Here is a 26,756-nt window from a genome sequence, read left to right on the forward strand (position 1 = left end):
TATTCATTATGTCACCAGATAGCGTAGTATATTGAATATATATTGTTATATATAAGGTGTTAACATATTCGTGGGATACATTTGGAGGATCAATTTTAAAGGTTAAAATAAATATAAAAATATATAAAAATATTGATTGAAACTTATTTATTAAGTTATAAGCAATTGCATTAGATGAAACAAAATAGAAATAGAATGAGATTATTTTGTCTTGATGTTGCTTCATACGTAAACTTAAATTAATTTTTTAATTTAATTTAATAAATAAATTTTAACTGACATTTTTGTATATTAATTTTTGTGTTTGTATTGGTTTCTAAAATTAATTCTTTAAAAATGTTTCGAGAATAAATTATATATATATATATATATATATATATATATACACATTATATACATATTTATCTATATTATATATTTATATGGTAATTGTTATAAAAAAAATTCGTTTAATCTGCTTAATCATTTAATTTCTTATAAAAAAAATATTTATTTCGAATTTTAAATATTTCCAAGAATAAGTAGAGGTAGTGCTAATAATATACATAGTACATATATCGCTAGAGGTAGTACATCCATGAAAAATTGATTAAATAAAGGAATGCAAATTTGATTGGTTACTTCTGATAGATCCAATAAATTCATAAAAAGAGGTATGTATATTGACTAAAAATATTACATTTACAAACAAGAACATATACCATCATGTTTCAGTGAGCGATAGAAAGAAGTAAAGGAACAATTTTCTGCTGTTGTTAGCCATTTTTTCGTGAATGCATTTATAATTTATATATAAGTTTCTTCCGCGCAGTATTATTTTAAAAGTGAACTATTTTATAATTAAAAAATAACTTGTTGAGATTTAAATATTTCTTATTTTTTCTTATATTCTTATTTATGAAAAAAAATGTTTAATTATTTGAAATGAAATGTTTTATTTATATCATATATTATATTATGTATTAATATTATTTCTGCGGAGTTTTTTGATTTTAAGATTGACGTATACATTGCCTATAAGTATTTTTTAAATATGTTATAAGAAATAAAATTCACATAATATTTCTAATTTAGAGGTATATTATATCTATATATTTTATTTATTTAATTACATCTCTCATGATGTAAACATATTTATTTTAGATTTTATATTTATTTATTTATATTTTACATATATTTATTGTATTTATCATTACATACACACATATTATTTTGTCAAATATAATGTAATTACATGAATTTATATTAAAAATTAAAATTGTACAATATTCTTTATGTTGTTTAGAATAGTTATATTATTTATAATTTGATACTAAATTTCTTTATATTATATACATTCTTTATTCTAAAAATTTTTTTTAAATTTTGTAGCAAATACCATGTCAAAAAACAACAAATCATCTAAACATAAAATTTGCTGCTTCTGTAGATCATCACAAAATAATGAATTGGAATTTGGAAAATTTTATGAAGATGGTAACATTGTTACACATTATTATTGTTTGGTATATAATTTTTATAAATATTTTAGATATTTTTATTATTATAATTAAAAATTATTATAATATGTAATATTTTTTAATATAATATTTTATAGCTTTTATCATCAAATATGCAACAGAGAGGAAAGGATGATCAAGGTATTTTAGGATTTTTGAAAACGGATATACAAAAAGAAATTCGCAGAGGAAAAAGACTGGTAATAAATTATATATAAAGAAAAAAAACTTATAACTATTTAAAATGTTTTAATTCAAAGGTATGTTCATACTGTAAAAAATCTGGTGCCACTTTGGGATGTTATAATGTAAAATGTAAAAAAATATTTCATTATCCTTGTGGGTTAAGGGCTGGTACCTTAAATCAATTTTTTGGTGAATTTAGGTACATTATATTTATATTAATTTTTTAATTATAGATTTTTTTAAAAAAAAGTTTAATATATTACAATACATTTTAGATCATATTGTATAAATCATAGACCAAAGCAAAAAATAGATACTCAAGTTAAACGTGAATTAAGAAAAATGAATGAAATAGTATGTTATATATGTTATGAAAAAGTGGATTCTTATGATACAGTTGATACAATGTGGGCTCCATGTTGTAAAAAAAATGCATGGTTTCATAGGAAATGTGTACAAGTAAAATAATAATTCATTAAGTATTTAGAATTTTAAGTATAAAAAAGTATACATTGAGTATATTATTAAAAAAATTTGTTTTAGCAACTTGCTATGAGTGCTGGATATTTTTTTAAATGTCCTTTATGTAATGATAAAAAATTATTTCAAAAAGCAATGTTAGAATTTGGTATTTTTATCCCAAGTCAGTAAGTAAATCAATGAAACTTGTTCATTTTATAATAAAATGTTAAATTTAATATTTAATTACTTTTACATTTTTTTCTTTAGAGATGCTTCATGGGAACTTGTACCCAATGCATTTGAAGAACTTTTATATAGACACGATCAATGTGATGCTTCTATATGTCTTTGTCCTAAAGGAAGAAAGTATACGAGTTTTAATGCGTAAGTGAAAAAAGAAATATTTTATTTATTTTTATAATATGATTTTGGTTTTTAATTTCTCATTTTTTATATAATTATAATTTGATAGAAAATGGAAATTAACACTTTGTCGCACTTGTGGTTCACAAGGGATTCATATGGCTTGTGGACAACTTAAATGGTCTAATCCTGTTTGGGAATGTACAGAGTGTATTTCTATTTTAGGTAAAGAACAAAGCATTTTTTAATTAATTTTCTTTTATAGAAAGTCAATTTTTCTTTTATTAAATTTTTTTTTATATTTTTATATATAGGAAAATCTAAAGAAACTTCTAGTTCAAGCTCAATAAGAGATACATTAGAGTATGTATTAATTTTTTTAAGTATATTTAAATATTAAAATATTAAATTCAAGTATTAAATATTATTAAAATAATAGTGTAAATTTAATATAAAATTAATATATATATTATTTACCAGGAATGTTTCTGATACAGATGATTCAAACAGTGATATTTCTGTTGGTAAAGATTCACCTGTACCATTTATATCAAGTTCACCATTTATAAACTCCACATTACAAATGTCAACTATTAAATTACGTCCTGGTCCTCGAATTTATAAATTAAAACAACTTGAAGCAAATAAAGAAATGCAAAAGTTAATATTTAAAAAATATAAAATATTAAATATATTATATTTAATTTATTACATTCTAATAAAAATATATTTTAATGTCCAATAGCATTAATAAACAACAAACCAGCGAAAACATGAATATGTTGAATTTAACAAATATGGAACAGTATAGTTTACAATCCACAAGCAGTAATGAAATTTTTTCGAATGTGTCAACTTCAATAACAGACTTAACATCACACAATTATGAAGACAATATCAATTTTTCAATTCAACATTCCAAATCACAGTTGAATGAACAAACTAATAATATTATTACACTTGATAATGACATTATAGAGGCAAATATTTATAAACAATTAAATAAAAATATAAATCACATAAATATTAAAAATTTGAATTAAGTAATATATATATAATGTATATAAAATAATAAAATTTATATAAATTTATATATATTTTGCAGGCCAATAAATGTATTACATTAAATGATAAATTTGTTATTGAGGATAATGAAAACGAAAAAAATGATGTATCTGAATTTAAAGACGATAAAATTGAATTTAATAAAAATAATATTGTATATAATTCTATTCCATCAAAAATAGAAAAATTATTACAAAATAATTTAAATCAAAATAGTAGTAAGAATTTTCAAATGAATAATTTAAATTTAATTGAATCAAATAATTTAAGTAAATTCAATTTTCAAAATGAGACAAAATCTAATATTTTAGATGATAAAATAAAATTAAATCATGATAATGAATATATTTATACTGATTTTGTTTCAAATATTAAAATTACAAATGTAGTTTCATTGGCACCTGAAGAATTTGAAAATGTAACATCTGATGAACAAAAAAAAATCAAAAATCGAATATCACAAAATAGAAATTCAATATCACATGAAAATGATATTTTGGAATCAAATTTGAAAAGAAAGTGTGACAAAATTACAATGACTCCAATAGTTTCATATATAAATGAATCTAAAAGATTGAAAAAAAATAACAGTATAATAGGAGAGACATCAAAATCATCATGCATTTCTACAAATGCTTTGATAAATGTTTCATCTAATAAAAATAATTTACAAATTATTCATGATAATGAAAATAATACTTCTATGAATGAATTTAACATACAGAATAGAGAATCACATATTCAAATTAAAAAAAATTGTAATGTCTACGAAGATATACTATGTACATCTAATACAAAATGTTTACCAAAAATTGATACATCAAGTAATTTATTACATAATAAAACTGATTTAACAAATGAAGAAAATACTCATACATGTATTATAAATGATGCAAATAAAGAATTTGGAAATATTAAAATCGATAATAATATAAAAAATGTAAGTAAGATATTTTTTTAAATTGTATTTTTGTATTTTTTTTTGTAAAAAAAAAAAGGTGTATAATAAATACCTTTTTCTAAACCTGACAATATTTTATAAATTCAATGTTTATTATTACTAAATATTTATATAATAATTTATATTTAAAATATTCATTTATAAAAAAAATAAATAATTTATAGATTGTTTGTTTTTTTATAATTTTTTATAATTATATTCTATTTTGTTTTTTTAAAAATAATTATGTTAATTTCGTATATTTCAATTTAAAAATTAATTTTAAAGAGAAGTAATTTTAAAGAATATATATTACATCATGTAAATGCTTATATTATAATTTCTCTTTTTTTTTCAATGTATCATTTGCAATTCTAACAGTGTGATGAAGATGTAAGTACTAATCCTGCTAGAGAATCGAGAGATAAAATTTTTACAAATAATACAAGAATCAAACACATTGATAAATCTGTAAATTTAGACCATTTGAAATCTAAAAAATCACAAAAATTAGAACAATGGAAATCTCAGAACAATGTCGAAATGTAAGTATAAATTATTCTTTCTAAATCCTTATAATTTTTATTAAATTTTATATTTTTATAATTTCATATGGATAAAATTTCTATTAAGTAATATCAGTTGCATTAATTAACAAAATATTGCTTTAATATTGTAAATTACAGGATCAATGCAAACTATAGAATATCAAACAATAAATTTTATGATACATGTTGGCAAGAAAGAAATAAAACCATAGATTATAATTATTCTCGATTAATACCAGAATATGTACGTTTACGCGATCTTAAATTTCGTGTACATAATATAAATAATTTGCAGGTGAATATATTTTAATTAATATAATATATATGTAATATATTAATAACTTATATTATTATTAATACATGTTAGGAATTTAATATCTATAAAATTACATTTTTTTTTTATGCAGATGATCTTATACAATAAATTTTCTGTAAATATTAATATGGAATGTGTAAGTATTATAAAAAAGAATATATTTGATCATAAATTTTGAAGATATGAAAATCTGTAGTTCAGCAAAATATTTTAAAAGACAAAATAATACTTTAAAATTTGGAAATATTTTCCAGAATATTTCATCTGCTTATGAAGACAAAAATACATATATATTTAATGAACAATCTAAAAATTATCAAGATGATACAAAAGAAAATTTAAATCCAGAGACAATTTCTTGCAAAAATATAACAGATGATTTATTAATGAACACAGAATTAAATATAAATGATTCAAGTGTTTTTATAAATAATAATGAAAATGAAAAAATCACACAATCTATGTTTAAAATAATTGAAAATAATAATGAAGGATTAAATAATGAAAATATTAATTTAATTGATAATATTGAAAATAATTTTGATGCTACAATAAATTATAACGATAATTATAATAAAAAAGTGAATGACATAAAACAAAATATTCCAAATTTAAATTTTGATAATATGACAGACAATTCACATGAAATACACAATATAATAGAAAAAGGCTTGGAAAATGATTCTTATAATTCAACAAAATTAATTCAACATGTATTATTTCTTGAAAATCATGCAAATAAATCGAACAAATCAGAAAACATGAATAAAAAAGAGTTTAAAGTAAGTATTGATTTAAAGAAGATAAAAAATTTTGTTGATAATAATCCAGATTTGTTCTCAAGATATAAAAAAGAAGATAATGAATGGTACATTAAACAAGCTTTTTTAAAAGAAACAAATAATATAAGAAAAAGATTTGATTTATCAGAACATATAAAAAATTTTCAGACATAAGATAAATAAAAATCTTGAAAATTTTATACTATTATATATAAATGTATATAGTTAAATAAAATATAAATGTAGCATATTAGAATTAAAAAATCGCAACTATAAAAAATATTAAAGTTACAGTTACTGAAAAAAAATTTTTTTATTTATAAATTTACATGTTAGTATTTAATCAAATGAAAAATGTAATAACAAAGAAATTTTAAGAAGATAATAAAATAGATAATAAAAGATAATAAAAATTTAAAGAAAATAATATATTTTTTATGAATGTTTATAATATAAATATGTATATAAAAATATTTTAAAACTAAATCTTAAAAAAATACTTATTTATATTATATTATATTGTTTAAGTTAAAAAATATGTTCATATATATTACATTTATTTATAACAAGTATATTACTTTTGTAATATTACTTTATTTTAATTATAAATGAAAAATATTGTACATTTATATTGATAAAATTACAATACATTTCAATTCTATATTCAATTTTAATTTTGAAAATATTTATAGTAAATAATATTTACAATATAAATTTATTTGACCTGCCGTTCTGTTCGTTTTTAATATATTTGTATTGCAATTTATGTAACTTGATGTATATCTTATGTTGACTATAACTATAAAAATAAGATTTATTTTATTATAATATAGATAAATATGACTTTATTTTAATAAAATAATATAAGTAAAAATAATTTAAAAAATAACTCAAATAGAAATATCAATTGTAAAAATATATTTAACAGATAAGCTATAATATTTAATATTTGAAATGAGAAATAAATATTGGAAGTAATATTAATTTAAATTTTATTTATAACTTAGACAATAGTATATTACTATTACTATTACTTATAATTATTATATTTATATTAAGTTCTATTAAATATTTTATTAATTCTTTAAATATTATTAATTTATTTACCTCTTTCTTCTATATTGTTAAAAAATTACAAGATTTTTCTGATTTTTAATAATATTGTAAAGTTTTAATATTTAATATTTAAATTCTTTTAAATGCAAACTTTTTTTTTAATTAACATTCTATTAAAAATTTATTTATAATAATATATAATACATTATATATATATAATATATATTAAACATATAAAGTGTAAATATTTTTTTCTTATAAATTACTTATTAGATAGATTAACATAGAACAACATAGGATAATTAAGTTATCTCTGAAAATTTCTAATTTGTAAAAAAATAAAATTTATTTGGAAAAATAAATTGGAACAGAATAGCATGGTTAATTTATAATAAAGTTTTATAAAATTAGTAAATTAAAGTTCTATAAAATTATTAAATTTATAAAATATTAAAAATATAAAGAGTATATTAATAATTTATTTTCAATAAAAAATACATTAAATAAATATAAAAATATTTTATTATTATAAATATTATAAATATTTTATTATTATTCTTTAAAATAATTTTGTATTTTGTTTTGTTTTAGGTAATATAATAGACATTTTTTCTTAAAATTTGTTCATGTTAATTAACATGAATTTAAATATAATTTAAGTATAAATGAAATAAATAGATTAAATAAAACAATTGTAAATAAATTAGAAAATAAAATCTATTACATTAAATTTGGAAATAAACATCAATTTATATAAATAAATATAAAGTTATTTTAAAATTATATAAAGAAAACATATTTTTTAAAGGAATTTTTATTGTTTTAACCTTATATTTTTTATATTGAATTATTTTAATAACTACGGCCAAAAAGTGTATAAAATTTCGGTTTGTTTTGACAATTAGGGTGAATACATGTTTGTTTGTCAGAAGATAATAATGGTTGTTCAAATGGTATACAAAGACTTTTTGCGCCCATTGATAATGCTCCAAGCTCTCCTACTGTATCCTCCCTATAAAAAAAAATAAATAAAATAATAATTCATGTAATGAAAATACAAGTTTTTAAAGTAAATTTCAACAATATTTACTGTGCACTGTCAGCTTTAATGTTATCTTCACAAGATGATTCTCCACAAAATGGGGATAATAATATATTTTTTTCATTTAGATAAGAACAAAATTCATTCCAATTATCTGCACGTTTAATATGTTCATTTAAGTTTTTTCTTGCTCTAAAAAAGAGCAAGAATTATAATAATTATAATAATAATATTTCAATTATATCAATATATCAATTATAATAATAATATTTATATCCTGTTTTTAAATAATAATACTTACTTGGAAAGCATACTTGTTTGTATGTCAATCAATAATGTATGTAAAGCAACAAGTACTTCAGGTCTATTTGCAAATACTCTTTGAAAATTATCTCTGCGTACAAAAGTGACTTGATTTTTTTCTAAATCTTTAGGTCCTAATTCGATTCTTACAGGCACTCCTTTCAATTCCCAGTGATTAAATTTCCAACCTGGCGTACGATTATTGCGATAATCTGCTTTAACTCTAAGTGATTTATCTTTTGATAATTCATCCAATAATTTATTACATTCAGAAAATAATAACTCTCTTTGCTGTGGTGTTGTATTAACTGTAATACCACAAGGTACTATAATAGCTTGAATACAAGCTACATTTGGTGGTAATACTAAACCTTTATCATCTCCATGAATCTATAAATTTATTACAATTACTTCATTGAAAAATATTTTTATATAAATTTTTATATTAAAAACAAAATTTTTATATTCAAATAGAAAGCCTATGTACCATTATCATAACTCCAATTGTTCGAGTTGTTAGACCCCATGAATTTTGATAGACAAAAGTTTTTTCTTCACTTTCTACGGCGCCTTCTACTTGAATATTGAACATTTTAGAGAAATTTTGTCCGAGATGATGACTTGTCGCTCCTTGTATTGCACGACCACTTGTTGAAATAAAAGCTTCAACTGTAGTAGTATAATCACCACCAGCAAATTTCTCCTTTTCAGTTTTACGACCTTTAATAACAGGTACTGCTAATAAGTCTTCATATACTCTTGCATACATATTTAAAATCATCAAAACTTCTTCATCAGCCTCAGCTTTAGTAGCAAAAGCAGTATGACCTTCTTGCCACAAAAATTCTCTTGTACGCAAGAAAGGTTTGGGATCTTTAAATTCCCATCTCTGTAATAAAAAAATTTTTTTTATAGTAATTATAAATAATATAATATAATATATAAATTATAAATTATAAATACAATTGAAATTTCTTTCTTGTAATAATTAATTATTTATATTTACTTACTACTACATTATTCCATTGATTAAGTTTTAAAGGAAGTTCAGTATCGGATTTTAACCATTTGGCATAAGCAGGATACATTACAGTTTCTGATGTTGGTCTTATAGCAATTGGTTCTGATAAATTCGATTCTCCACATTTTGTCACCCATGCAACTTCAGGAGCAAAATCTGTTATGTGTGCTTTTTCTTTCTCCAATACTGTTTTCGTAACAAAAATAGGAAAATAACATTCTTGTACGCCCATTTGTGTTATTTCTTTATCAATATATTCTTTTATTGCTTTCCAAATAGCAAAACTCCACGGACGAAGAATATAACAGCCAGATACATCGTAATATTCAATCATACCACTTTTAGTAATAATTTGAGAATACCATTCAAAGAAATTTTCTTCTTTCTTTGCTTCCAACCCTAATCTTGTTTTGCCTATATCTACATCTTTTATATCTTCATTTTTATTTATTTCTTTATTTGATATATTTTTTCGTTTTTCGTATTTAGAAGCATCTTCTTTCTTTTTCTTCTTAGGCGATATATCATAATTTATTGCTTTCCATTCTTGACCAGTTAATGTTTTATAATTATTTTTCAAATCTATCAGAATTTTTACTTCTTGATCAATAATACTTTTATCTGTTTTAATTTCCTTTAATTGCCTTATTTTATCTCCTTGTTTTTGTATATTTTCTAAAATTTTATCTGCAGAATTTTCTTTATGTATTACATTATTAGTTATTGGAATAGTGGATGGTTTCCAATCTTGATTTGTAGCCAATTTATATTCTGTTTTTAAAGCCAATAGCTTTTTTACTTCTTCATCAATGATACTTTTCTCTGCTTTCATACTTTTTAATTGTCTTACTTTATCTCCTTGTTCTTGTATATTTTTCGAAATTTTATCAACAGAATTTTCATTTTTATGTATCACATTAGTTTTTAAAGTAGATGGTTTCCAATCTTGACCTGTAGCTATTTTATAATCTGATTTTAAAGTCAACAATTTTTTTACTTCTTCATCGATAATATTTTTCTCTGTTTTCTTACTTTTTAATAGTCTTATTTTATCCCCTTGTTTTTGAATTTCACTAGATAATTTTAAAGCAGAGTCTTTTGGTATATTTTGTATTGTATTTTGAATGTTTACTTCACTCCAATCAATACCTGTTTTATTTTTATATTCTTTTTTTAAATCTGAAAATAATTGTATTTCTTGATTTATTTTTAATTGTAGTTCTTCAATTTTTCTTTCTTGTTGTATAATATTTTCAGATAATTTATTTTCTTTAGACACCAATTGCTGTTGAAATTTATTTGAATTATTGTTGATTATATTTGAAACCATAGTACATATATTTTCCTGAGAATTTTTTTTAATAGAAGTTGAGGTAATACTAGAAAATGTTGATTTTGTATTTGCAGTATGACCATCTGGAATATGAAATAGAATTAAAGGTTCTTCTCTAGAAGAAAAAGAACTAACAGGAGCATAAGGTACATCGCATCGAAAAAATCCTTTTCTTTGCAATTGAATTATTTCTCCTTTTCTCACACGTTTCAATTCTGTTTCTCCAAACATTTGTATTTCAATCTGAAATATTTATTATATATTTTTGACTATTTTTTAAATCTATGATTTTTATATAAAAATTTTATATAATATTTATATAATATATAAACTTACTCTCGTATTTTTTGTAATAAAATTTTTGTAATCATCATCCTTTCCCAATATTGGTTTATTTATAATATGATCAAAATAAACAGCATAGCATGGAATTAGATTAGTTTTATTGATATTATCATTTTTATCAGAAGGTATGGATAACCACGTAATTTTTAATGTATTTTTATAATCTTTATTTTCCAAATTTAATTGTCCTATTATTTGTTTTATGACATCATTCTTTTTTTCAATTTTTTTTATTATTATGTTACCCCAATTAATGAAAGTAACATTTTGGCCTTCAATTAATATATTTGCATCATCTCTTTCAATATATAGTTCTGATCTTACTAATACTTGTTTTGTACCTTTTGATGCATCTTTTGGATGATTTTGAACGACTAGCCATTTTTCTTCTGCATCACTTATATATACTGGTACAATTTTATCATATTCTAAAGCAGTATATCTAAAACATAATATTATACGGATTATCTTTATAAATATTTTTTATAAAAAAATTGTTCATATAATAGTATACCTAGTGGCAATTGGATCAATGACTTTTTTGTTAAATGCCCATATTTTATCCCATTCCATAAAAACGACAGATTTCGAACTTCCTTGAGCAATGATAAATTGCTTTAAACCTTCAATTGTCATTCCCCTTCTCAAAATACCTCGTACAGTTGGAAAACGTGGATCATCCCAACCATCAACTAAACCTTCATTAACAAACCAAGTTAATTTTCTTTTTGATAAAACTGTATGTGTCATATTCAAACGTGAATATTCCCAAATATAAGGACGTCTCAGTCCTAGAGAATCTATTATCCAATAAAATTGAATATCTCTGTCATGATATTCTGTTGTGCGTAAAGTATGAGTAACATTTTCAATGGCATCAATGATTGGACAAGCAAAATCATATGTTGGATAAACTCTATAAAAAATTATAAATGAATTAACATAAAAATAAATAAAATATTTGTTAATTTATTTAAATTATTTAGTATTTAATGCATACTTATATTTTGTTCCAGTTCGAGGATGTGGTTCTGGTTTGCATCTATAAATTGTCGGATCTCGTAAACAACCATTTGTTGATTGATAATCAATTTTTGCTCTAACACAACATTCCTGACCTTTAACAGTACCCTGTTGCATCTCTTCCCATAATTCAAGATTTTTTTCAATAGCTAAAAATATTTCCATTATATAATAACTTAATAATTTTCTTTCATTTGAACAATTTTAAATTTTTTATATTTACAATTGTTTCTGTTTGGTGACATTAATTTCTGATCACGTTGTTCTTTCATTATATCAGCTGGAGTATCATCTATGTATGCTTTATTCTCTTTTAATAACTTAGTACAATATTCCAACATCAAGTCAAAATAATCAGAAGAATGTGTAAATCGATCTGGTTTAATTTGTAATAGTTCTAAATCTTCTAAAATGGCTTTCTCAAATTCTACATTTTCTTTTGCAGGATTTGTGTCATCAAATCTCATAATGAGTTGTCCTTGAAATGTTTCTGCATAATATTGATTTAACAAAGCAGCCTTAGCATGTCCAATATGTAAATATCCACTTGCTTCTGGTGGAAAACGTACTACAACCTATTATGATAATTTATATGATTTACAAAAAAATAAATAAATAAATAAATAAATATAAATTTTTTACATTTAAATTACTTACTTTACCCATTTCTGCTCCAGGCAAATCAATAAATTTACCTTCTTGTTTTCTTTGTCCTATTTGTTTATTGATAATTTTTTCAGATTTTATATTATCATGAGGGAATAATTTTATATTCTTTTTAATTAAAAGTAATACTTCTGTCACAGCAGATAATGAAAGCATCTGTTTATACCATCTACTAATATTAATAAATTTTTTTTCAAAGTTTAAAAAATATTTCTTATCTAAAAGACTACAAAATACATGGATATCAGCTATTGTTATTTTTTTGGAAACCAACCAAGTATTTGTCATCAATACATTATCTAAATAATAAAGTGTATCTTCCTTGAATGGACAAGACCCTAAAGGTCCAATTGTAAATGATAACCAATGATCAACTTCAGTTTTTTCACGAGGATTAGTACCACCTAAATTAATTATATAGTAAAAATATATATATATATAATAAAAATTGATAAAAAATAAAATTTTATATATTATATATATATTTTATAAAAAGTTAAATATGTATATATTTACCATAAAGATCTGTACATATACTTCTAGCAAAATAACGACTAATATCATTACTTTTTTCTCCCAATATTTTATTTTGATTATCTATTAATTGTATATTTCCATGACCTTTCCAGTCATCACACCAAACTATTTCAATTCTCTCTTTAATTTGAGAATTGATAATCTCTACCACTATCAAAGCATCTATATAAATTAGAAAATCAATATAATAAACACTTGAATATAATTATATTTAAGAAATTAAAAAAATATAATATTTTAATATTATCTTTTATATGTATAACATCAAAATAGATATAATTAAATAAAATAAAATTTTTTATTCATAGTAAAAAAATAAAACAATAAAATCTTTATTTAGTTAATGTTTTTTACATCTGTTTCATACATTACTTTTGTTATAGTTATCATTATCATGTAATTATATTATATTATATTATATTATAATAAGACTCACCCATTGGAGGATTTTTGGAATCAACTATAAGTTTATAAGTCATTTTCATATAGAAAATTTAAGCTTAAATGAAAATTATATTCACAGGTTAGAAATTCTTCACGTGTCTAATGATATCTGTTGGTCGATTCGATTTTTTCTATGCATATATATATATATGAGATTTTTTAACATATGTATCTATTAATAAAAGTAATAGATGAGAAAAATATTCTGAAGTGTTTAAATTAGACACAAATATATATATATATATTTATACATATATATTATATGTATTATATATAATTAATATTTTATGATACAATTAAAATTTGAATTTTATCCGAAAACAGTGGAATGTTTTATATACAAATTAAAATTGTAAATATTTTTTATGTATATTTACAATTATTAAAATTGTAAATATAGAATAAATGTTAAAATACAAAATTTAAGACTTGTAATTTTAAATACATATATATATAATAGATAATTATAATATTTATTATATATATATTATATATATGTATATAATAGATAATTATAATATTTCTTATTCAAAAATATTGAAAAGAAAATTAATAAAAGCAAAATATCTTTTTACTTAAAAATATTAAATATTTAATTTTCTCTTTTTCAATTTATAATTTCAATTTTCCCTATACAGTTATTTGCTTTCGTTTTTGATTGGATTAATCATAGTATAACGTTGATACTGTTTTTAATAATCTTTGGTAACAACTGTGTGGCACTAGATTTTTACATATGTAAATGTGTGGTGATTGATTGATTCATTCATTTTAAATTTTCGTGTAGTGTATTATAATTTTTAATAAATTTTAAGCAATATTGTAAATATTATAAATTTATAAATTGTTTATAAATTTGAATCTACTTATGTACTCTGTATATAATAATATATAATAGATAGAAGTATACGCAAAGGTGGGTCGGTCACCTGGAGATAACTGTAAAATGTCATCAACGAATGTGTGTCAGGCATGGATTTGATGCTGTTCGATGACACTTGTGAGAGCTGTTGTCACAATAATTATGTTTCGTCAATGTTAATTTGATCTGAAAGAAAACAGCTACCTTAATACAGAATCTTCCGTTTATTAATTTAAATATGTACGTAAAATAATTCTTATTTAAACAAAACATATATTTTATTAATAAAAGTAAATATTATATCATATGTATTTTTTATGTGTATTGAAATTTCATATGGTCAGAATGCATTCTAAATAGGACTAATTTTTAATAAAAATAATAATAATATATTTTTTATTTTTATTAATAAAATAATAATTTCTTAAATTAATTTTAATTCAATTTATTTTATTAATAATTTTTAAATATTTTAATTCATATATATAGTCATTTGCTTTATGCATAATAATTATTTAATTAATTTAAATAAAAGAAAAATATGTTTTATACATTATTATACATTATTATTTTAATTTTAATAAAAAATAAAAAATTTACGAATATTTGAAAAATATAAAAAAATTGATATTAAATATTAATTTTTATATTTTTGTTTTAATTTAATGATTTATGTACTTGTAATATTATATCATTCAATTATATTTAAATGTTAAAAATACATAAATTTATTTTTTTATTATAGACGAAGAAAATAATTAATATGGAGGGACCAGAAGTAACATTTTTATTTCAGTTTGGTTTAACACGTGATACTGTTACTGTTGAAAGCAGCACATTGACTCTTAAGACTCTTAAGGAATTTGCTTGTGATTTTATAAATACTAAGTGTCCAGAACATGGTTTAAATCATTTATTTGAACGATTGCTTTTATTTAAACATGATTATAATTCCACTAACATTTTACAACTTATTACAAATGCAACTGAAGTTGTTGATGAAACATTAGTGGAAATTGTTCTAACTGGTAAATTTTAATTATAATATAATATAAAAAATATACAATTACATATAAAATTATATAGAAAATATAAAAATAAAAAAGTTATAGAAAGAAAATAATTATTAATTTTTTTTTTATAGCACAAGTGCCAAATGAAGAAGTTCCCATTCGTCCCCATGCTTTAACTGTTCATTCATATAAAGTTCCCACATTTTGTGATTTTTGTGGAGAAATGTTATTTGGTCTTGTTCGACAGGGTTTAAAATGTGAAGGTAAATATAAATTATATTATTACTTTTAATTATTATATTATAATGTAATTATTTTATAGGTTGTGGAATGAATTATCATAAAAGATGTGTTATAAAAGTACCTAATAATTGCTCACATGATGCCAGTCAAAGACGGCGTAGTTCTGCAATGTTAAATGTACCAAGATCTCCAAGTCAAGGATCTACTAGTAGTTTGACCAGCATTAGTGATGATAATCATAGTACAAATAATACACCGAATGCAAGTCAAAATAATAGTACTTTGGTAAGATTTTTATTTAAAATATAACTTATAATTATATATTTTTATATATACAAATTACTATGTTATTTAGACAATACCAAGTATAATGGCACCGAAGCAATCTCGTTCTCCTTCATTGGGAGGAAGACCAGTGTGGGTTGAACGAGAATTAGCAACAAGAATAAAAATTCCACATACATTTGTAGTACATACTTATACCAGGCCAACAGTATGTGGGTATTGTAAAAAGTTATTACGAGGTTTATTTAAACAAGGCCTACAATGCAAAGATTGTCAATATAATGCACACAAAAAATGTATAGAAAAAATTCCTAAAGACTGTACTGGAGAAAATCCACGCGACAATACAGGTTTTTTTTATTTTTATTTCATTAATGATGAATAATTTTTTTATAAATATTATTTCAATGAAAAAAAAAAAATATATATATATATATATACACACATAGGTAATGAATATCCTGATAGCGGTGTGGGTAGTGAACCAGAAGGAAAATGTGATAATAGAAATGAAGAAGGTGATGGTGATAGTGATGCTGAATCTCCTTCACCTCCTCAACACTCATCTTTTGTAGTAGATGAAACAAAGACATCTGATGAATACAATGTAAATATATTTTTATTTTATAAAAATAAATTTTTGTAGAATATTATAGTTATAGTTATATATAATATATAAAATATTTAATAATATAACATATTATTTATTTGAATTTTTATAGGATCAAGTTCCAAGCAATGATGATATTATTTATGATGAATTTCAAAAATCCAGACCATCAAGGTAAATTATAAAAATATATTAAATTATATGCGTGTATATGTGTTTGTATATTTTAAACTTAAGCATTATGTATTATTATGTGTGTATTTCATCACTATGCTAGTTGCAGTTCTACACCAAGCAATAATATTCCTTTAATGCGCATAGTGCAAAGTGTTAAACATACAAAACGTCGTGGTTCAAAAGTTTTGAAAGAGGGTTGGATGGTACATTTTACAAATCGTGATCCAATGGTAAATAATTCATAAAATAATAAATAAATAATTTATAAAGACATATAGATATATTTTAGCCATATATTATTTTAGACATATAGATATATTTACATTATATTTTAGATATATATTAGCATATTGATAGATTATTAAAATTTATATTGTAAATTTATAGAGAAAGAAACATTATTGGCGACTTGATACAAAAGCTATAACATTATTTCAAAATGAAAATAGTTCCAAATATTATAAAGAAATTCCATTGGTTGAAATATTATCTATTGAAAGTGCTGAAACATCTCATTCACGTATGTATTTAATATTATATTAAGTTTAATATAATATTATTAAGATCATAAAATAATATGAAAAATGCGAATTACATTTTAGATACAATGCATTGCTTTGAGTTAAAAACTGCCAATATTGATTATTATGTTGGAGAAGATTCTTCATATGGAGATAATTGTAGCCAAGTTCCTCCACCAGAAAGTGGCATTGGAGTACATATAGCTAGATCATGGGAAACTAGTATTAGACAAGCATTAATGCCTGTAACTACTATACCCACCAGTATGTGATTTATTTTTTATATTATATTTGTGTATTATTATTTTCTTGTATAAATTAATATATTAAAAATTAAAAATTTAAAAATTAATATATTAATATCAAAATAAAAAAATTATATTTTATATAAAAATATTATTATTTTAGATCAGGAACAATCTACAGAACCTGAAGAAAATATCACAGATATGTCTCAGTTATATGAGATATTTCCTGATGAAGTTTTAGGTTCTGGACAATTTGGCACAGTATATGGAGGTATTCATCGTAAAAGTGGCCGAGCAGTTGCTATTAAAGTTATTGATAAACTACGTTTTCCTACAAAACAAGAAGCACAACTTAAAAATGAAGTTGCAATTCTACAGAATCTTTCACATAGCGGAGTAGTTAATTTAGAACGAATGTTCGAAACTCCTGAACGAATATTTGTAGTTATGGAAAAATTAAAAGGCGATATGCTGGAAATGATATTAAGTTCAGAACGTGGTCGTCTTAGTGAAAGAGTAACGAAATTCCTAATTACGCAAATATTAGTAGCATTAAAACATTTACATAGCAAAAATATAGTACATTGTGATTTAAAGCCTGAAAATGTATTGCTAAGTAGCGATAGTGAATTTACACAAGTGAAACTTTGCGATTTCGGTTTTGCAAGAATTATAGGAGAAAAAAGCTTCAGAAGAAGTGTTGTTGGTACTCCCGCATATTTAGCACCAGAAGTTTTAAGAAACAAGTGTTACAATCGTTCTTTAGATATGTGGAGTGTTGGTGTAATTATTTACGTTTCTTTAAGTGGTACATTTCCATTTAATGAAGAAGAAGATATTAATGAACAGATTCAAAATGCTGCTTTTATGTATCCACCTATTCCTTGGCAGGAAATCTCACCTGATGGTAAACAAACTATAAATAAAATAATCCTATTTAATTCTTATTCAATAAAATCAATAAAATTTATTTTACTTTTTTTTTTAGCAATTGATTTAATTAATAATTTATTACAAGTAAAACAAAGAAAACGTTATACTGTAGATAAGAGTTTACAACATGTTTGGCTTCAGGTAAGCATTTTAATAAATATTTTTTAATATTATAATATAAGTTTATGTTATTTTATATTATATTTTTTCTAAGGATTATCAAACATGGTGTGATTTACGAGAATTAGAAGCAAAAGTGGGATATCGTTATTTGACTCATGAAAGTGATGATGCTCGATGGTTAGCATATAGTAATCAGTGTACATGACAGAATTATCCGCCTTCGTTAAACATCGAAACACTACCAAATAATTTGTCTATACATAAAGGCTGGGCACGTAGTGCTCGAGCTACATTACGACGTTTTATTCGTGCCTGACTTGAATACATTCAATTCATGAAAGGGAGTACAATTATATTTCATTATAATATAATATCAATGTACTGATATTAAACAAAACTATTATATATCTTCCAAGATATTTTATGTAGAAAATAAAGATTATTACGTAGAAAATTACTTAGACTGCATTCGTAAGATAAGATACTCAATGGATATATGAAAACAATAGCAATTTTTTTATGGACATTCTTAAATTTTAGTAATGAATTTAAACATGTTTCATTATATAAATTATTTGATAAAAGTTTTTTGCTCTTAATAAATTATGAAAGATATTTCATAAAATAATAGATATAATATAATCATGACATTTTTGATAATTATTTATCTTATTATAATATAAATAATTATTTCATGCTGTTTTATCAATCCAATTTATTAAATTGGAGAATTTATTAAATATATAATATCATTTTTGAAGTATAAGCGCTAAATAATAATAAATTTTCAAGCTTAACATATGCATAGAATATTTTATAATTTTGCAAAAAATGCTTAAAATAGAATAATTATAAGATTAGAATAATTAAAATAGTATATAGCATATATATAAATTATGAAATACATATATATTTCTTTTATATGCATAAATCTTTGGGGTATGGTTAAAAATATTATTGTAGAAATTTCTTAATAATTCAAGTTTTTCATAGATTAAATTAATATACACATAATATTATGCTATGATAAATTTATTACTTCGTATTTTCGCTTCAAAATGTTTAAATTTAGAAATTAGAAATTTTGACATCTATAACTTTTGTCAAATTTTTTAATGAAAATAATTAAAAATTATAAAATCGTGAATAAAATATATACTGTAATTTATTGATTTTTATGTGATAAAAAGTAAGATTATTGCAGATGCAGTCTTCTTAGACTTTTGATCTTATAGATCATAATAAACTTTATAAACATTCTTCTTTATTTACTATTAATCATAACGGAGTTTATAATTAAATAAATGTATTCTAAATAATTTAAAATCTATTATATATACTCAGAAAAAAATTTCTATATAACAATATTATAATTACTATTGTGATAAATTTTGTATTAGAAAATAGCAAAACAAAATTTTTTTTTAAACTACTTGATAATTAGTATGTAATAGAAATAATAATAAATTTCAAGTTTTAAATATATTTATTTATTTTTTCATTAATTCGCAATATTGTCTTATTTTTTATTATTTAATTTTATTTAAAACAAAATACGTTCCAAACAGAAAAAAAAATTAAATTATATTTTTTCTTTTTAAATATTGTGTTCATTCCATTATATTCATTCCATTACTATTTTCTATGATTAATAGGATAAAATAAAATTTATAAAGTCATTAATACATTTATATATATATATATATATATATACACATTTATTAAAAATTGAAAATATTTTTTTTTAGTTTATATTACAATCTTAAAAATTAATAGTCCATTATATTAAAATTACCTTATTTTTTAAAATTATTTTTTAATTAGAATATTTATGCGTTTTTCTTATTGATGATAAAAATGATAATATCAATATATAGTAATAGAAAAAAAATAATTTAAAATCAGAAAATTTTCATTAAAAAATAATCTTATTATTTCTTTTTGAATTCAGAAATATATGTAAATGTATTTTCTTATTTTTTAGATAAATATTTTATAATGATTGACTTGTTTTTAGATAGTAATATTTTAAATAGAATATTATATTTTAAAACAAATAATTTTTATCATTTATAAGTATTATGAATATAATGTATAAATATAGATGATGCCATTTTATTTATATATCAATTAATTAACTGAATATCATAAAAATACCTAAAAAATTTTGCAAAATACCTAATTATTTTATTTTAGATACCTATATTTTATTTGAGATATATTTTTTTATATGTAATTAATTTAACATCAAATTAATTATTGTACACAAATATGGCCTATATTTTTTAAAAAGTTTAAAAAAATATTTTAATTACATAATAAATACAATATAACATATTGCTATCTTTATCTTTTTATTTTCTAAAACATTTATAAATATTATGAATATTAGAAATAATATATAATAATGAAATGAATATAAAAATAATAAAATAATAAAAAAAAATAATAAAAATTCATATTAAGAATATTAAAATAGTATATTAAAATAGTCAATGTTGCGATAATGAATTTAAAACATGTATAATTGTTATTATAATTTTATAATAAACTTTCCACAAATGTTTTCACTTATATACATATAAAAAGATTTGTGCAATAATCAATACATATTGTTATATTTAAAATTATCTTTTTAGATTGGTAATAATTTAATACTTAACATTAAGTTTCTATTCTATCTATATTAATTATTTGTATATATTAAATTTATTTAAAATTTTATATTACTTAAAAACATTTATAAGCATTATATTTTATAAAAACTAACAATGTATTTTTTTAAATTTAGTTTATAATATGATTTATAATTAACATACAAAAGTACTTAAAAAAAGACAGTAATATTATAATAGATTTTATGTATAATTAACAAATTTTCATTAAAACTTATTGTTATTTCATTATTGTACTTATTATGTGAATAAATAAATTATTAATTAATAAAATTTATAATTATTTATATATTTTCTCAAAATAAAAAAATTTTTTTAATGAAAATTTTATATACAAAATTTTGTAGAAATATTTAGTAAATTGATGTCAATTTACAATCTTTGTCCTCATTAAATCTAACAGAATCTCTACTTGAAATAATAACATCCTGACTTCTGTCACACTATATGATAATGCAAGTACATCTTTAGTTAGTGTTTGTAACTCTGTATAACTGAAAATAAGGACAATATTTATTTATTTTTTTTATTCAAATCATATATTATTCCATATATATATATACATATACAAATATTATTATAAAAAATATATATAAAAAATACAATGCTCATAATTAATATATTAATACTCAAGATTTTTTTATTGAATTCTAGTTTAGCAGAATGGATAGAAATGCCCCAATTTTCTAATGAAGAAAAAATATACAAGTAAGTACATATAAAACATTATTAATTAAACAATACAAAATTATAATATATATATTAAAATTAAATTTTTATTGAAATTTTACATTTATTATTTGTAGAATACCTATAAAACAAGATCATTTTTATAAATATACTCAAAAGGAAAATCAGTTTCTTTATACATATGAAAATATTACTTATAAAAATTTAAAAGGAAAACAAACAGCAACTAATAAAACTGGAGAATATGATTTTTATAAATTAAAAAATAATAACAAAGAAGAACCTATAATTATAAAATATTTTAACAAAAATGAAACAATAGATTCTTTATTAACTAAAGTAAATTAAATTTAAAATTTTTTATCTTTAGTTTAATTATGAGAAATAATAGTAATTTGTTTTTTTTTTTTAGGAAAAAAAAAGAAATGAACAATCTTTAAATAAAATTTTTGTTGCAAATGATATAGGACTTTTAAATTATCTTCCAGTGGATATACTTGAAAATGTTCATTATACTTTAAAATCTCAATCTGCATCAAATGATGGAAAAATTCAATTTTTGAAGACATTTGAAAATACATTAATTTCTGAAATAGGTAATACATAAAAATAATAATATAATAAATAATTAATCCATATAACATGTCAATATAGTAATGAAATATTTATTTATAATATTTTCAGAAGTTCAACTTGTAGCAAGTACAATAATTGCTAGAAAAAAAAGGGGCACTGATCAGTATGATCATAATTATGATTATGAACATGCAGCAGGATTTCCATCCATAGAAGGTGCACTTATGGCTATTTCATTTCTTACATTTGCTGTGTATCTTGTTAGATTAGTTATGGTAATTAATCATTTATTTAATATTTATTATTATAAATAATAATTATATTTTTTATTGCATTCAATAATTTTTTCAGCTTTTATTTAGAAATATAAATAATTCTGCATCGACTACTGGTGCTACTTTACTTCTTGGCAGAAGAAAAAAATCAGTAGGCAAATTTGACGACGATATAAGAATGATTCTTAAAGATATACATAATTTTTCTTCTAAATTTAAAAAAAAATCTAATATATGAAAATGTATATATTAATTAGATCAATATTTGTATCTAATTATATTAAATAATAAAATTTAAAGTAATTATTTATATCTAAAATAATTATTTATATAATTTCAAATGTGTTTAAAAAATATATTCAACATTGTTTTAACTTATCTTATTTTTATAATTTAGAAGAAACTGATGGTGATAATATAGGTAATAAAATTGCATTACGATATGAACCTAATGGATGTTTTAATGAAAGATTTTGCAATTGTGTAAGAATTTGTATTATTTTAATTTTTTCAACTTGATATGTACCTTTTTTTTCATATGGTACTAGAATACCTTGTATTATAAAATTGGATATTGTTGTATTAATTAAATCAATTGATAAAGAATAGGGATGTTTTCCCCATTGACATTTTTCAAGAAATGCTTTTTCTATTTGCTTCTGTGTTTCAATTAAAACTGATTGTATTGTTATATAATTTAATTTTGTTTCATCCCACTATAATTGAAAAAAGTTATTATTTATATATACTTACATATTAAACATATAATATCATGGAATATATTGAATTTACCTCAAATAGAACAAGACATGTAATGTATATTGTATCTATAAATGGTAATATTACATTATAGAGAAGAGAACAAACTTTAGTATTTTCTTTTTGTATATATATATTATTTTGAATACTTATATAATTTTGTTTTAGTAATAAATTTAATGTTTCTTTCCATTCAGATTCTATTACAGATTCATTTTCTATTAAAGGCATTGCAAATTCTGTACTCAATAATTTTCTCAACAGTACATATCGTTTAAATGCAATTCCTACATATAATATAATAATATATAAATTTAATTTTTTTATTTATAATATATTATATATATAAAATAATATTACCAATTTCAATTTTTTCTATTCCTATTGCAATAATGACAATAGCTGGTTTTATTAAAAAGGATAAAGTTGGATTTAGATAAATTGAAATATTAATAACTGGTACAGCTATCCTCATAGTTTTTTCTGACAAAGTATGTCCTTTAACATAAATATTACTTTTCAATTTCATTGTTCTATATCTCTCTTTAAGTCTTAAAATTTTTGATATATCAAATACAAGTAATTCTTCATGACATTTTAAACTATCTAATATTTCTTGTTTTATGTTGCTTGCATTTGCATTAAGTGATCTATAAAAATTTTTTCAAATGATATATATATATATATATACACACACACATATATATATATATATATATATATATATATATATATATATACATATATATATATATATAATATTAAAATTAATATTTTGTAATCTCACCTTTCTATATGTACTGTAGCATTAAATACTTTTAAAATATTTTTACACCATAAATAGTCATTGACTAAGCCATTTAATGTATATGGATTATCTGGATTTGTTTGACTTTTTTCATTAAATAATAAAGCAATTAAATTAAAAGGCATAAGTATTGTATTTTTTTTATGTGAATCTATTATGCAATATGCCAAATTTTCAGTAACAAATGTTGGTAATTTAATATGAGGTGATAACACTTTTATTTTGCGTTGTTCCATACTTAAAAATTGGCATGCAGAAATAGGTTCACCAACATTAAAAACAACACGTCCATAAGCATGTGATTTCTGTAAAATAGACAAAGATTGAAGTAAACCAGCAGTAGATTCTTTTGGTTTTGGTACTCCCAAAAGTTCATATGTAAACAACAATTCTTCTGGTGGTCGTTCATAGTTAATACTAATAGGTATAAAATATATATCAGGTACACCACCTTCTAATAAATTTTCCAAAATAATTGATAAAAGACCTTAAAATTAAACCATTTTTGTTATCTTCTCATTAAATATTATATGTAATTAAATTATTAAATTATTAATTTTAACACACCAAACTTTGGTATTATACTCTTCAGACTTCTACTTCGAGTACCTTCAATGAAAAATTCAATTGCTCTGTCACTATGTTCTACTAAAGATGCTACATATGTGCTAAATATTCTTTTGTATAATAAATCATTGGAAAAACTGCGTCGCATATAAAAAGCTCCTGTTTTTCTTAATAATTCTCCTATTATATACATATGATAAAAATCCATTCCACTTGCAATATTTGGAAGTGCCATATCATAAGAGAATAAAATATATGATAATAATATAAAATCTAAATAACTTCTGTGAGAAGGTGCATAAACATATTGTACTTGAGAAATTTGCATTTCCTTTTTCATTTTGTATATTGCATTTTCATTGATATAAATACTCACAAAAATTCGTTTAAGAACTTTTGAAATAATTAAACCTAGAATTTAAATATTGTTTTTATATAAAAGATTAAAATATTAAAATCTCAAAAAATTTTAATTTTACCCATCCAACGAACAGTAGTTAAATGTGCTTTACTAGCCATTTCATTTATTATTTCATAAGCTTCTTTGATAACTTTTTTAATATCTGTTTGAAGTACGGTAGCCAAAGAAATAATTGTTAATTTAACTTTTTCATTATTTAAAACTGCATGAATCATTTTATTTCTAGAATATATAGATTCTGGTGGAAGTTTATGTGGTAATAACGGATCCATTGAACGAGAAACCCACAAAATATCACAATCTTTTCGTCTTACATTTAATAAATCTACAAATTCTAAATTTTCCCCCATTTTGAATTTGAAATATTTGTGTAAAATAAAATTATATTCCTATCTCGATTTGTTACGTTATAAATATCTTATAAAAGTAGCAGAATTCAACTAGAGTTCAATGATCAATGTTCGCTTATTTTCAATTCAAATGACGTTTATTTATTTAAATTTCTCTTAATTATACTTATATCTGTATATGTTTGCGTGTTATGTATAAGGTATTTTGCAACATTTTGATAGATAAAAAAAATTAATAATTCAAAAATGAAAAAAAATAACTTTAATTTTTTTTTTTAATAAGGATAATTAAGTTAATAAAACATAATAATAAAATGATCAGCATATTTTTAGATATCATAGTAAGCAGAAAGGCTATTTTTGAAACTAATGATTATGCGATTAATCCATAATAGAGAAAGAATTCCTGACAAAAAAATAACAAAATTTGAAGCCAAAATTTAAGCCTGGTTTATTAAAAATAATATTTTTAGAATTAAAATTTTAATGATTTGAAATTTTAATTTTAAGAATTATATAATAATTTAGTAAATATTTGAGATTAATTCTAAGAGTTTTAAGATTTCATAAAATTTTGGATTCGAGTTTCGCTAATTTAAAAATCAGCTTTTAATTCATTTTTGATTAAAAATTTATAATTATTCGAAATATAAGTAAGAAATTTAGTTTTTTTCATTATTTAATTATAA

General features: G+C 20.9%; 5 protein-coding genes across 14 annotated transcripts; 3 read left to right on the forward strand and 2 right to left on the reverse strand.

The window, feature by feature from the left end:
• Positions 1-28: 28 nt before the first annotated feature.
• LOC105736684 (uncharacterized) lies at positions 29-8,291 on the forward strand. Of its 6 annotated transcripts, XM_086911446.1 has the most exons (17): positions 680-1,076; positions 1,372-1,505; positions 1,598-1,699; positions 1,760-1,884; positions 1,961-2,144; positions 2,229-2,332; positions 2,415-2,531; positions 2,620-2,735; positions 2,825-2,873; positions 2,991-3,170; positions 3,256-3,490; positions 3,616-4,515; positions 4,897-5,060; positions 5,202-5,358; positions 5,471-5,515; positions 5,634-6,161; positions 7,809-8,291. In XM_086911446.1, the coding sequence occupies exons 2-17, from the start codon at positions 1,380-1,382 to the stop codon at positions 7,815-7,817; spliced, it is 3,141 nt and encodes a 1,046-aa protein (XP_086767572.1). In that variant the 5' UTR covers positions 680-1,076; positions 1,372-1,379; the 3' UTR covers positions 7,818-8,291. The 6 variants fall into 6 exon arrangements, with proteins under 6 accessions (XP_086767569.1, XP_086767571.1, XP_012347868.3 ...); XM_086911443.1 differs by lacking the exons at positions 680-1,076; positions 7,809-8,291 and adding an exon at positions 29-101 and having other exon boundaries at positions 5,634-7,250; XM_086911445.1 differs by lacking the exons at positions 680-1,076; positions 7,809-8,291 and adding an exon at positions 30-101 and having other exon boundaries at positions 1,430-1,505; positions 5,634-7,250.
• Positions 7,677-14,079, reverse strand: GluProRS (Glutamyl-prolyl-tRNA synthetase). 4 transcript variants are annotated; one of them, XM_086911440.1, is made up of 13 exons: positions 13,924-14,079; positions 13,467-13,649; positions 13,225-13,354; positions 12,942-13,122; positions 12,508-12,859; positions 12,262-12,433; positions 11,776-12,177; positions 11,253-11,703; positions 9,573-11,159; positions 9,050-9,451; positions 8,561-8,952; positions 8,308-8,451; positions 7,677-8,229 (listed from the first exon to the last, which is right to left on the reverse strand). In XM_086911440.1, the coding sequence occupies exons 1-13, from the start codon at positions 13,970-13,972 to the stop codon at positions 8,070-8,072; spliced, it is 4,605 nt and encodes a 1,534-aa protein (XP_086767566.1). In that variant the 5' UTR covers positions 13,973-14,079; the 3' UTR covers positions 7,677-8,069. The 4 variants fall into 4 exon arrangements, with proteins under 4 accessions (XP_086767566.1, XP_086767567.1, XP_086767565.1 ...); XM_086911441.1 differs by having other exon boundaries at positions 9,573-10,868; positions 11,052-11,159; positions 12,942-13,354; XM_086911439.1 differs by having other exon boundaries at positions 9,573-10,540; positions 10,616-11,159; positions 12,942-13,354.
• An 800-nt stretch (positions 14,080-14,879) lies between these two features.
• On the forward strand, positions 14,880-19,571 carry PKD (serine/threonine-protein kinase D3). Of its 2 annotated transcripts, none has more exons than XM_012492457.3 (13): positions 14,880-15,033; positions 15,539-15,821; positions 15,938-16,069; positions 16,129-16,334; positions 16,405-16,684; positions 16,784-16,941; positions 17,057-17,118; positions 17,228-17,351; positions 17,509-17,641; positions 17,724-17,906; positions 18,051-18,797; positions 18,879-18,964; positions 19,038-19,571. In XM_012492457.3, the coding sequence occupies exons 2-13, from the start codon at positions 15,557-15,559 to the stop codon at positions 19,149-19,151; spliced, it is 2,490 nt and encodes an 829-aa protein (XP_012347911.1). In that variant the 5' UTR covers positions 14,880-15,033; positions 15,539-15,556; the 3' UTR covers positions 19,152-19,571. The 2 variants fall into 2 exon arrangements, with proteins under 2 accessions (XP_012347911.1, XP_003697905.1); XM_003697857.4 differs by having other exon boundaries at positions 14,894-15,033; positions 17,222-17,351.
• A 2,487-nt stretch (positions 19,572-22,058) lies between these two features.
• Positions 22,059-23,481, forward strand: LOC105735867 (uncharacterized). The gene is made up of 5 exons (XM_086911457.1): positions 22,059-22,329; positions 22,428-22,650; positions 22,724-22,907; positions 22,996-23,162; positions 23,239-23,481. The coding sequence occupies exons 1-5, from the start codon at positions 22,226-22,228 to the stop codon at positions 23,398-23,400; spliced, it is 840 nt and encodes a 279-aa protein (XP_086767583.1). The 5' UTR covers positions 22,059-22,225; the 3' UTR covers positions 23,401-23,481.
• Positions 22,950-26,664, reverse strand: Dhap-at (dihydroxyacetone phosphate acyltransferase). The gene is made up of 6 exons (XM_086911447.1): positions 25,776-26,664; positions 25,297-25,707; positions 24,709-25,216; positions 24,282-24,571; positions 23,955-24,208; positions 22,950-23,878 (listed from the first exon to the last, which is right to left on the reverse strand). Exons 1-6 carry the CDS (start codon positions 26,065-26,067, stop codon positions 23,549-23,551), a joined length of 2,085 nt encoding a protein of 694 aa, XP_086767573.1. The 5' UTR covers positions 26,068-26,664; the 3' UTR covers positions 22,950-23,548.
• Between the last annotated feature and the right edge of the window lie 92 nt (positions 26,665-26,756).

The sequence above is a fragment of the Apis florea genome, unplaced genomic scaffold (genome assembly GCF_048593485.1).
Source record: "Apis florea isolate Af1SG1 unplaced genomic scaffold, ASM4859348v1 contig_32_pilon, whole genome shotgun sequence".
Classification (NCBI taxonomy): Eukaryota; Metazoa; Arthropoda; class Insecta; order Hymenoptera; family Apidae; genus Apis; species Apis florea.

Excerpts from the sequence above, each read along its gene's own strand:
- PKD (XM_003697857.4), top strand. The coding sequence starts at position 15,557 with ATGGAGGGACCAGAAGTAACATTTTTATTTCAGTTTGGTTTAACACGT. Across the intron at positions 16,685-16,783 it reads AAATCCACGCGACAATACAG|GTAATGAATATCCTGATAGC; the intron begins GTTTTTTTTATT and ends ATACACACATAG. Across the intron at positions 17,352-17,508 it reads TTACAAATCGTGATCCAATG|AGAAAGAAACATTATTGGCG; the intron begins GTAAATAATTCA and ends GTAAATTTATAG.
- LOC105736684 (XM_086911443.1), top strand. The coding sequence starts at position 1,380 with ATGTCAAAAAACAACAAATCATCTAAACATAAAATTTGCTGCTTCTGT. Across the intron at positions 2,145-2,228 it reads TTCATAGGAAATGTGTACAA|CAACTTGCTATGAGTGCTGG; the intron begins GTAAAATAATAA and ends AATTTGTTTTAG. Across the intron at positions 3,491-3,615 it reads TTGATAATGACATTATAGAG|GCCAATAAATGTATTACATT; the intron begins GCAAATATTTAT and ends TATATTTTGCAG.
- GluProRS (XM_012492418.3), bottom strand. The coding sequence starts at position 13,972 with ATGAAAATGACTTATAAACTTATAGTTGATTCCAAAAATCCTCCAATG. Across the intron at positions 12,434-12,507 it reads GTCACCAAACAGAAACAATT|CTATTGAAAAAAATCTTGAA; the intron begins GTAAATATAAAA and ends AAATATTTTTAG. Across the intron at positions 11,704-11,775 it reads ATTGATCCAATTGCCACTAG|ATATACTGCTTTAGAATATG; the intron begins GTATACTATTAT and ends ATTATGTTTTAG.
- LOC105735867 (XM_086911457.1), top strand. The coding sequence starts at position 22,226 with ATGCTCATAATTAATATATTAATACTCAAGATTTTTTTATTGAATTCT. Across the intron at positions 22,330-22,427 it reads AATGAAGAAAAAATATACAA|AATACCTATAAAACAAGATC; the intron begins GTAAGTACATAT and ends TATTATTTGTAG. Across the intron at positions 23,163-23,238 it reads ATCTTGTTAGATTAGTTATG|CTTTTATTTAGAAATATAAA; the intron begins GTAATTAATCAT and ends TAATTTTTTCAG.
- Dhap-at (XM_086911447.1), bottom strand. The coding sequence starts at position 26,067 with ATGGGGGAAAATTTAGAATTTGTAGATTTATTAAATGTAAGACGAAAA. Across the intron at positions 25,708-25,775 it reads AACTACTGTTCGTTGGATGG|GTTTAATTATTTCAAAAGTT; the intron begins GTAAAATTAAAA and ends TTTAAATTCTAG. Across the intron at positions 24,209-24,281 it reads AATAGAAAAAATTGAAATTG|GAATTGCATTTAAACGATAT; the intron begins GTAATATTATTT and ends TATTATATGTAG.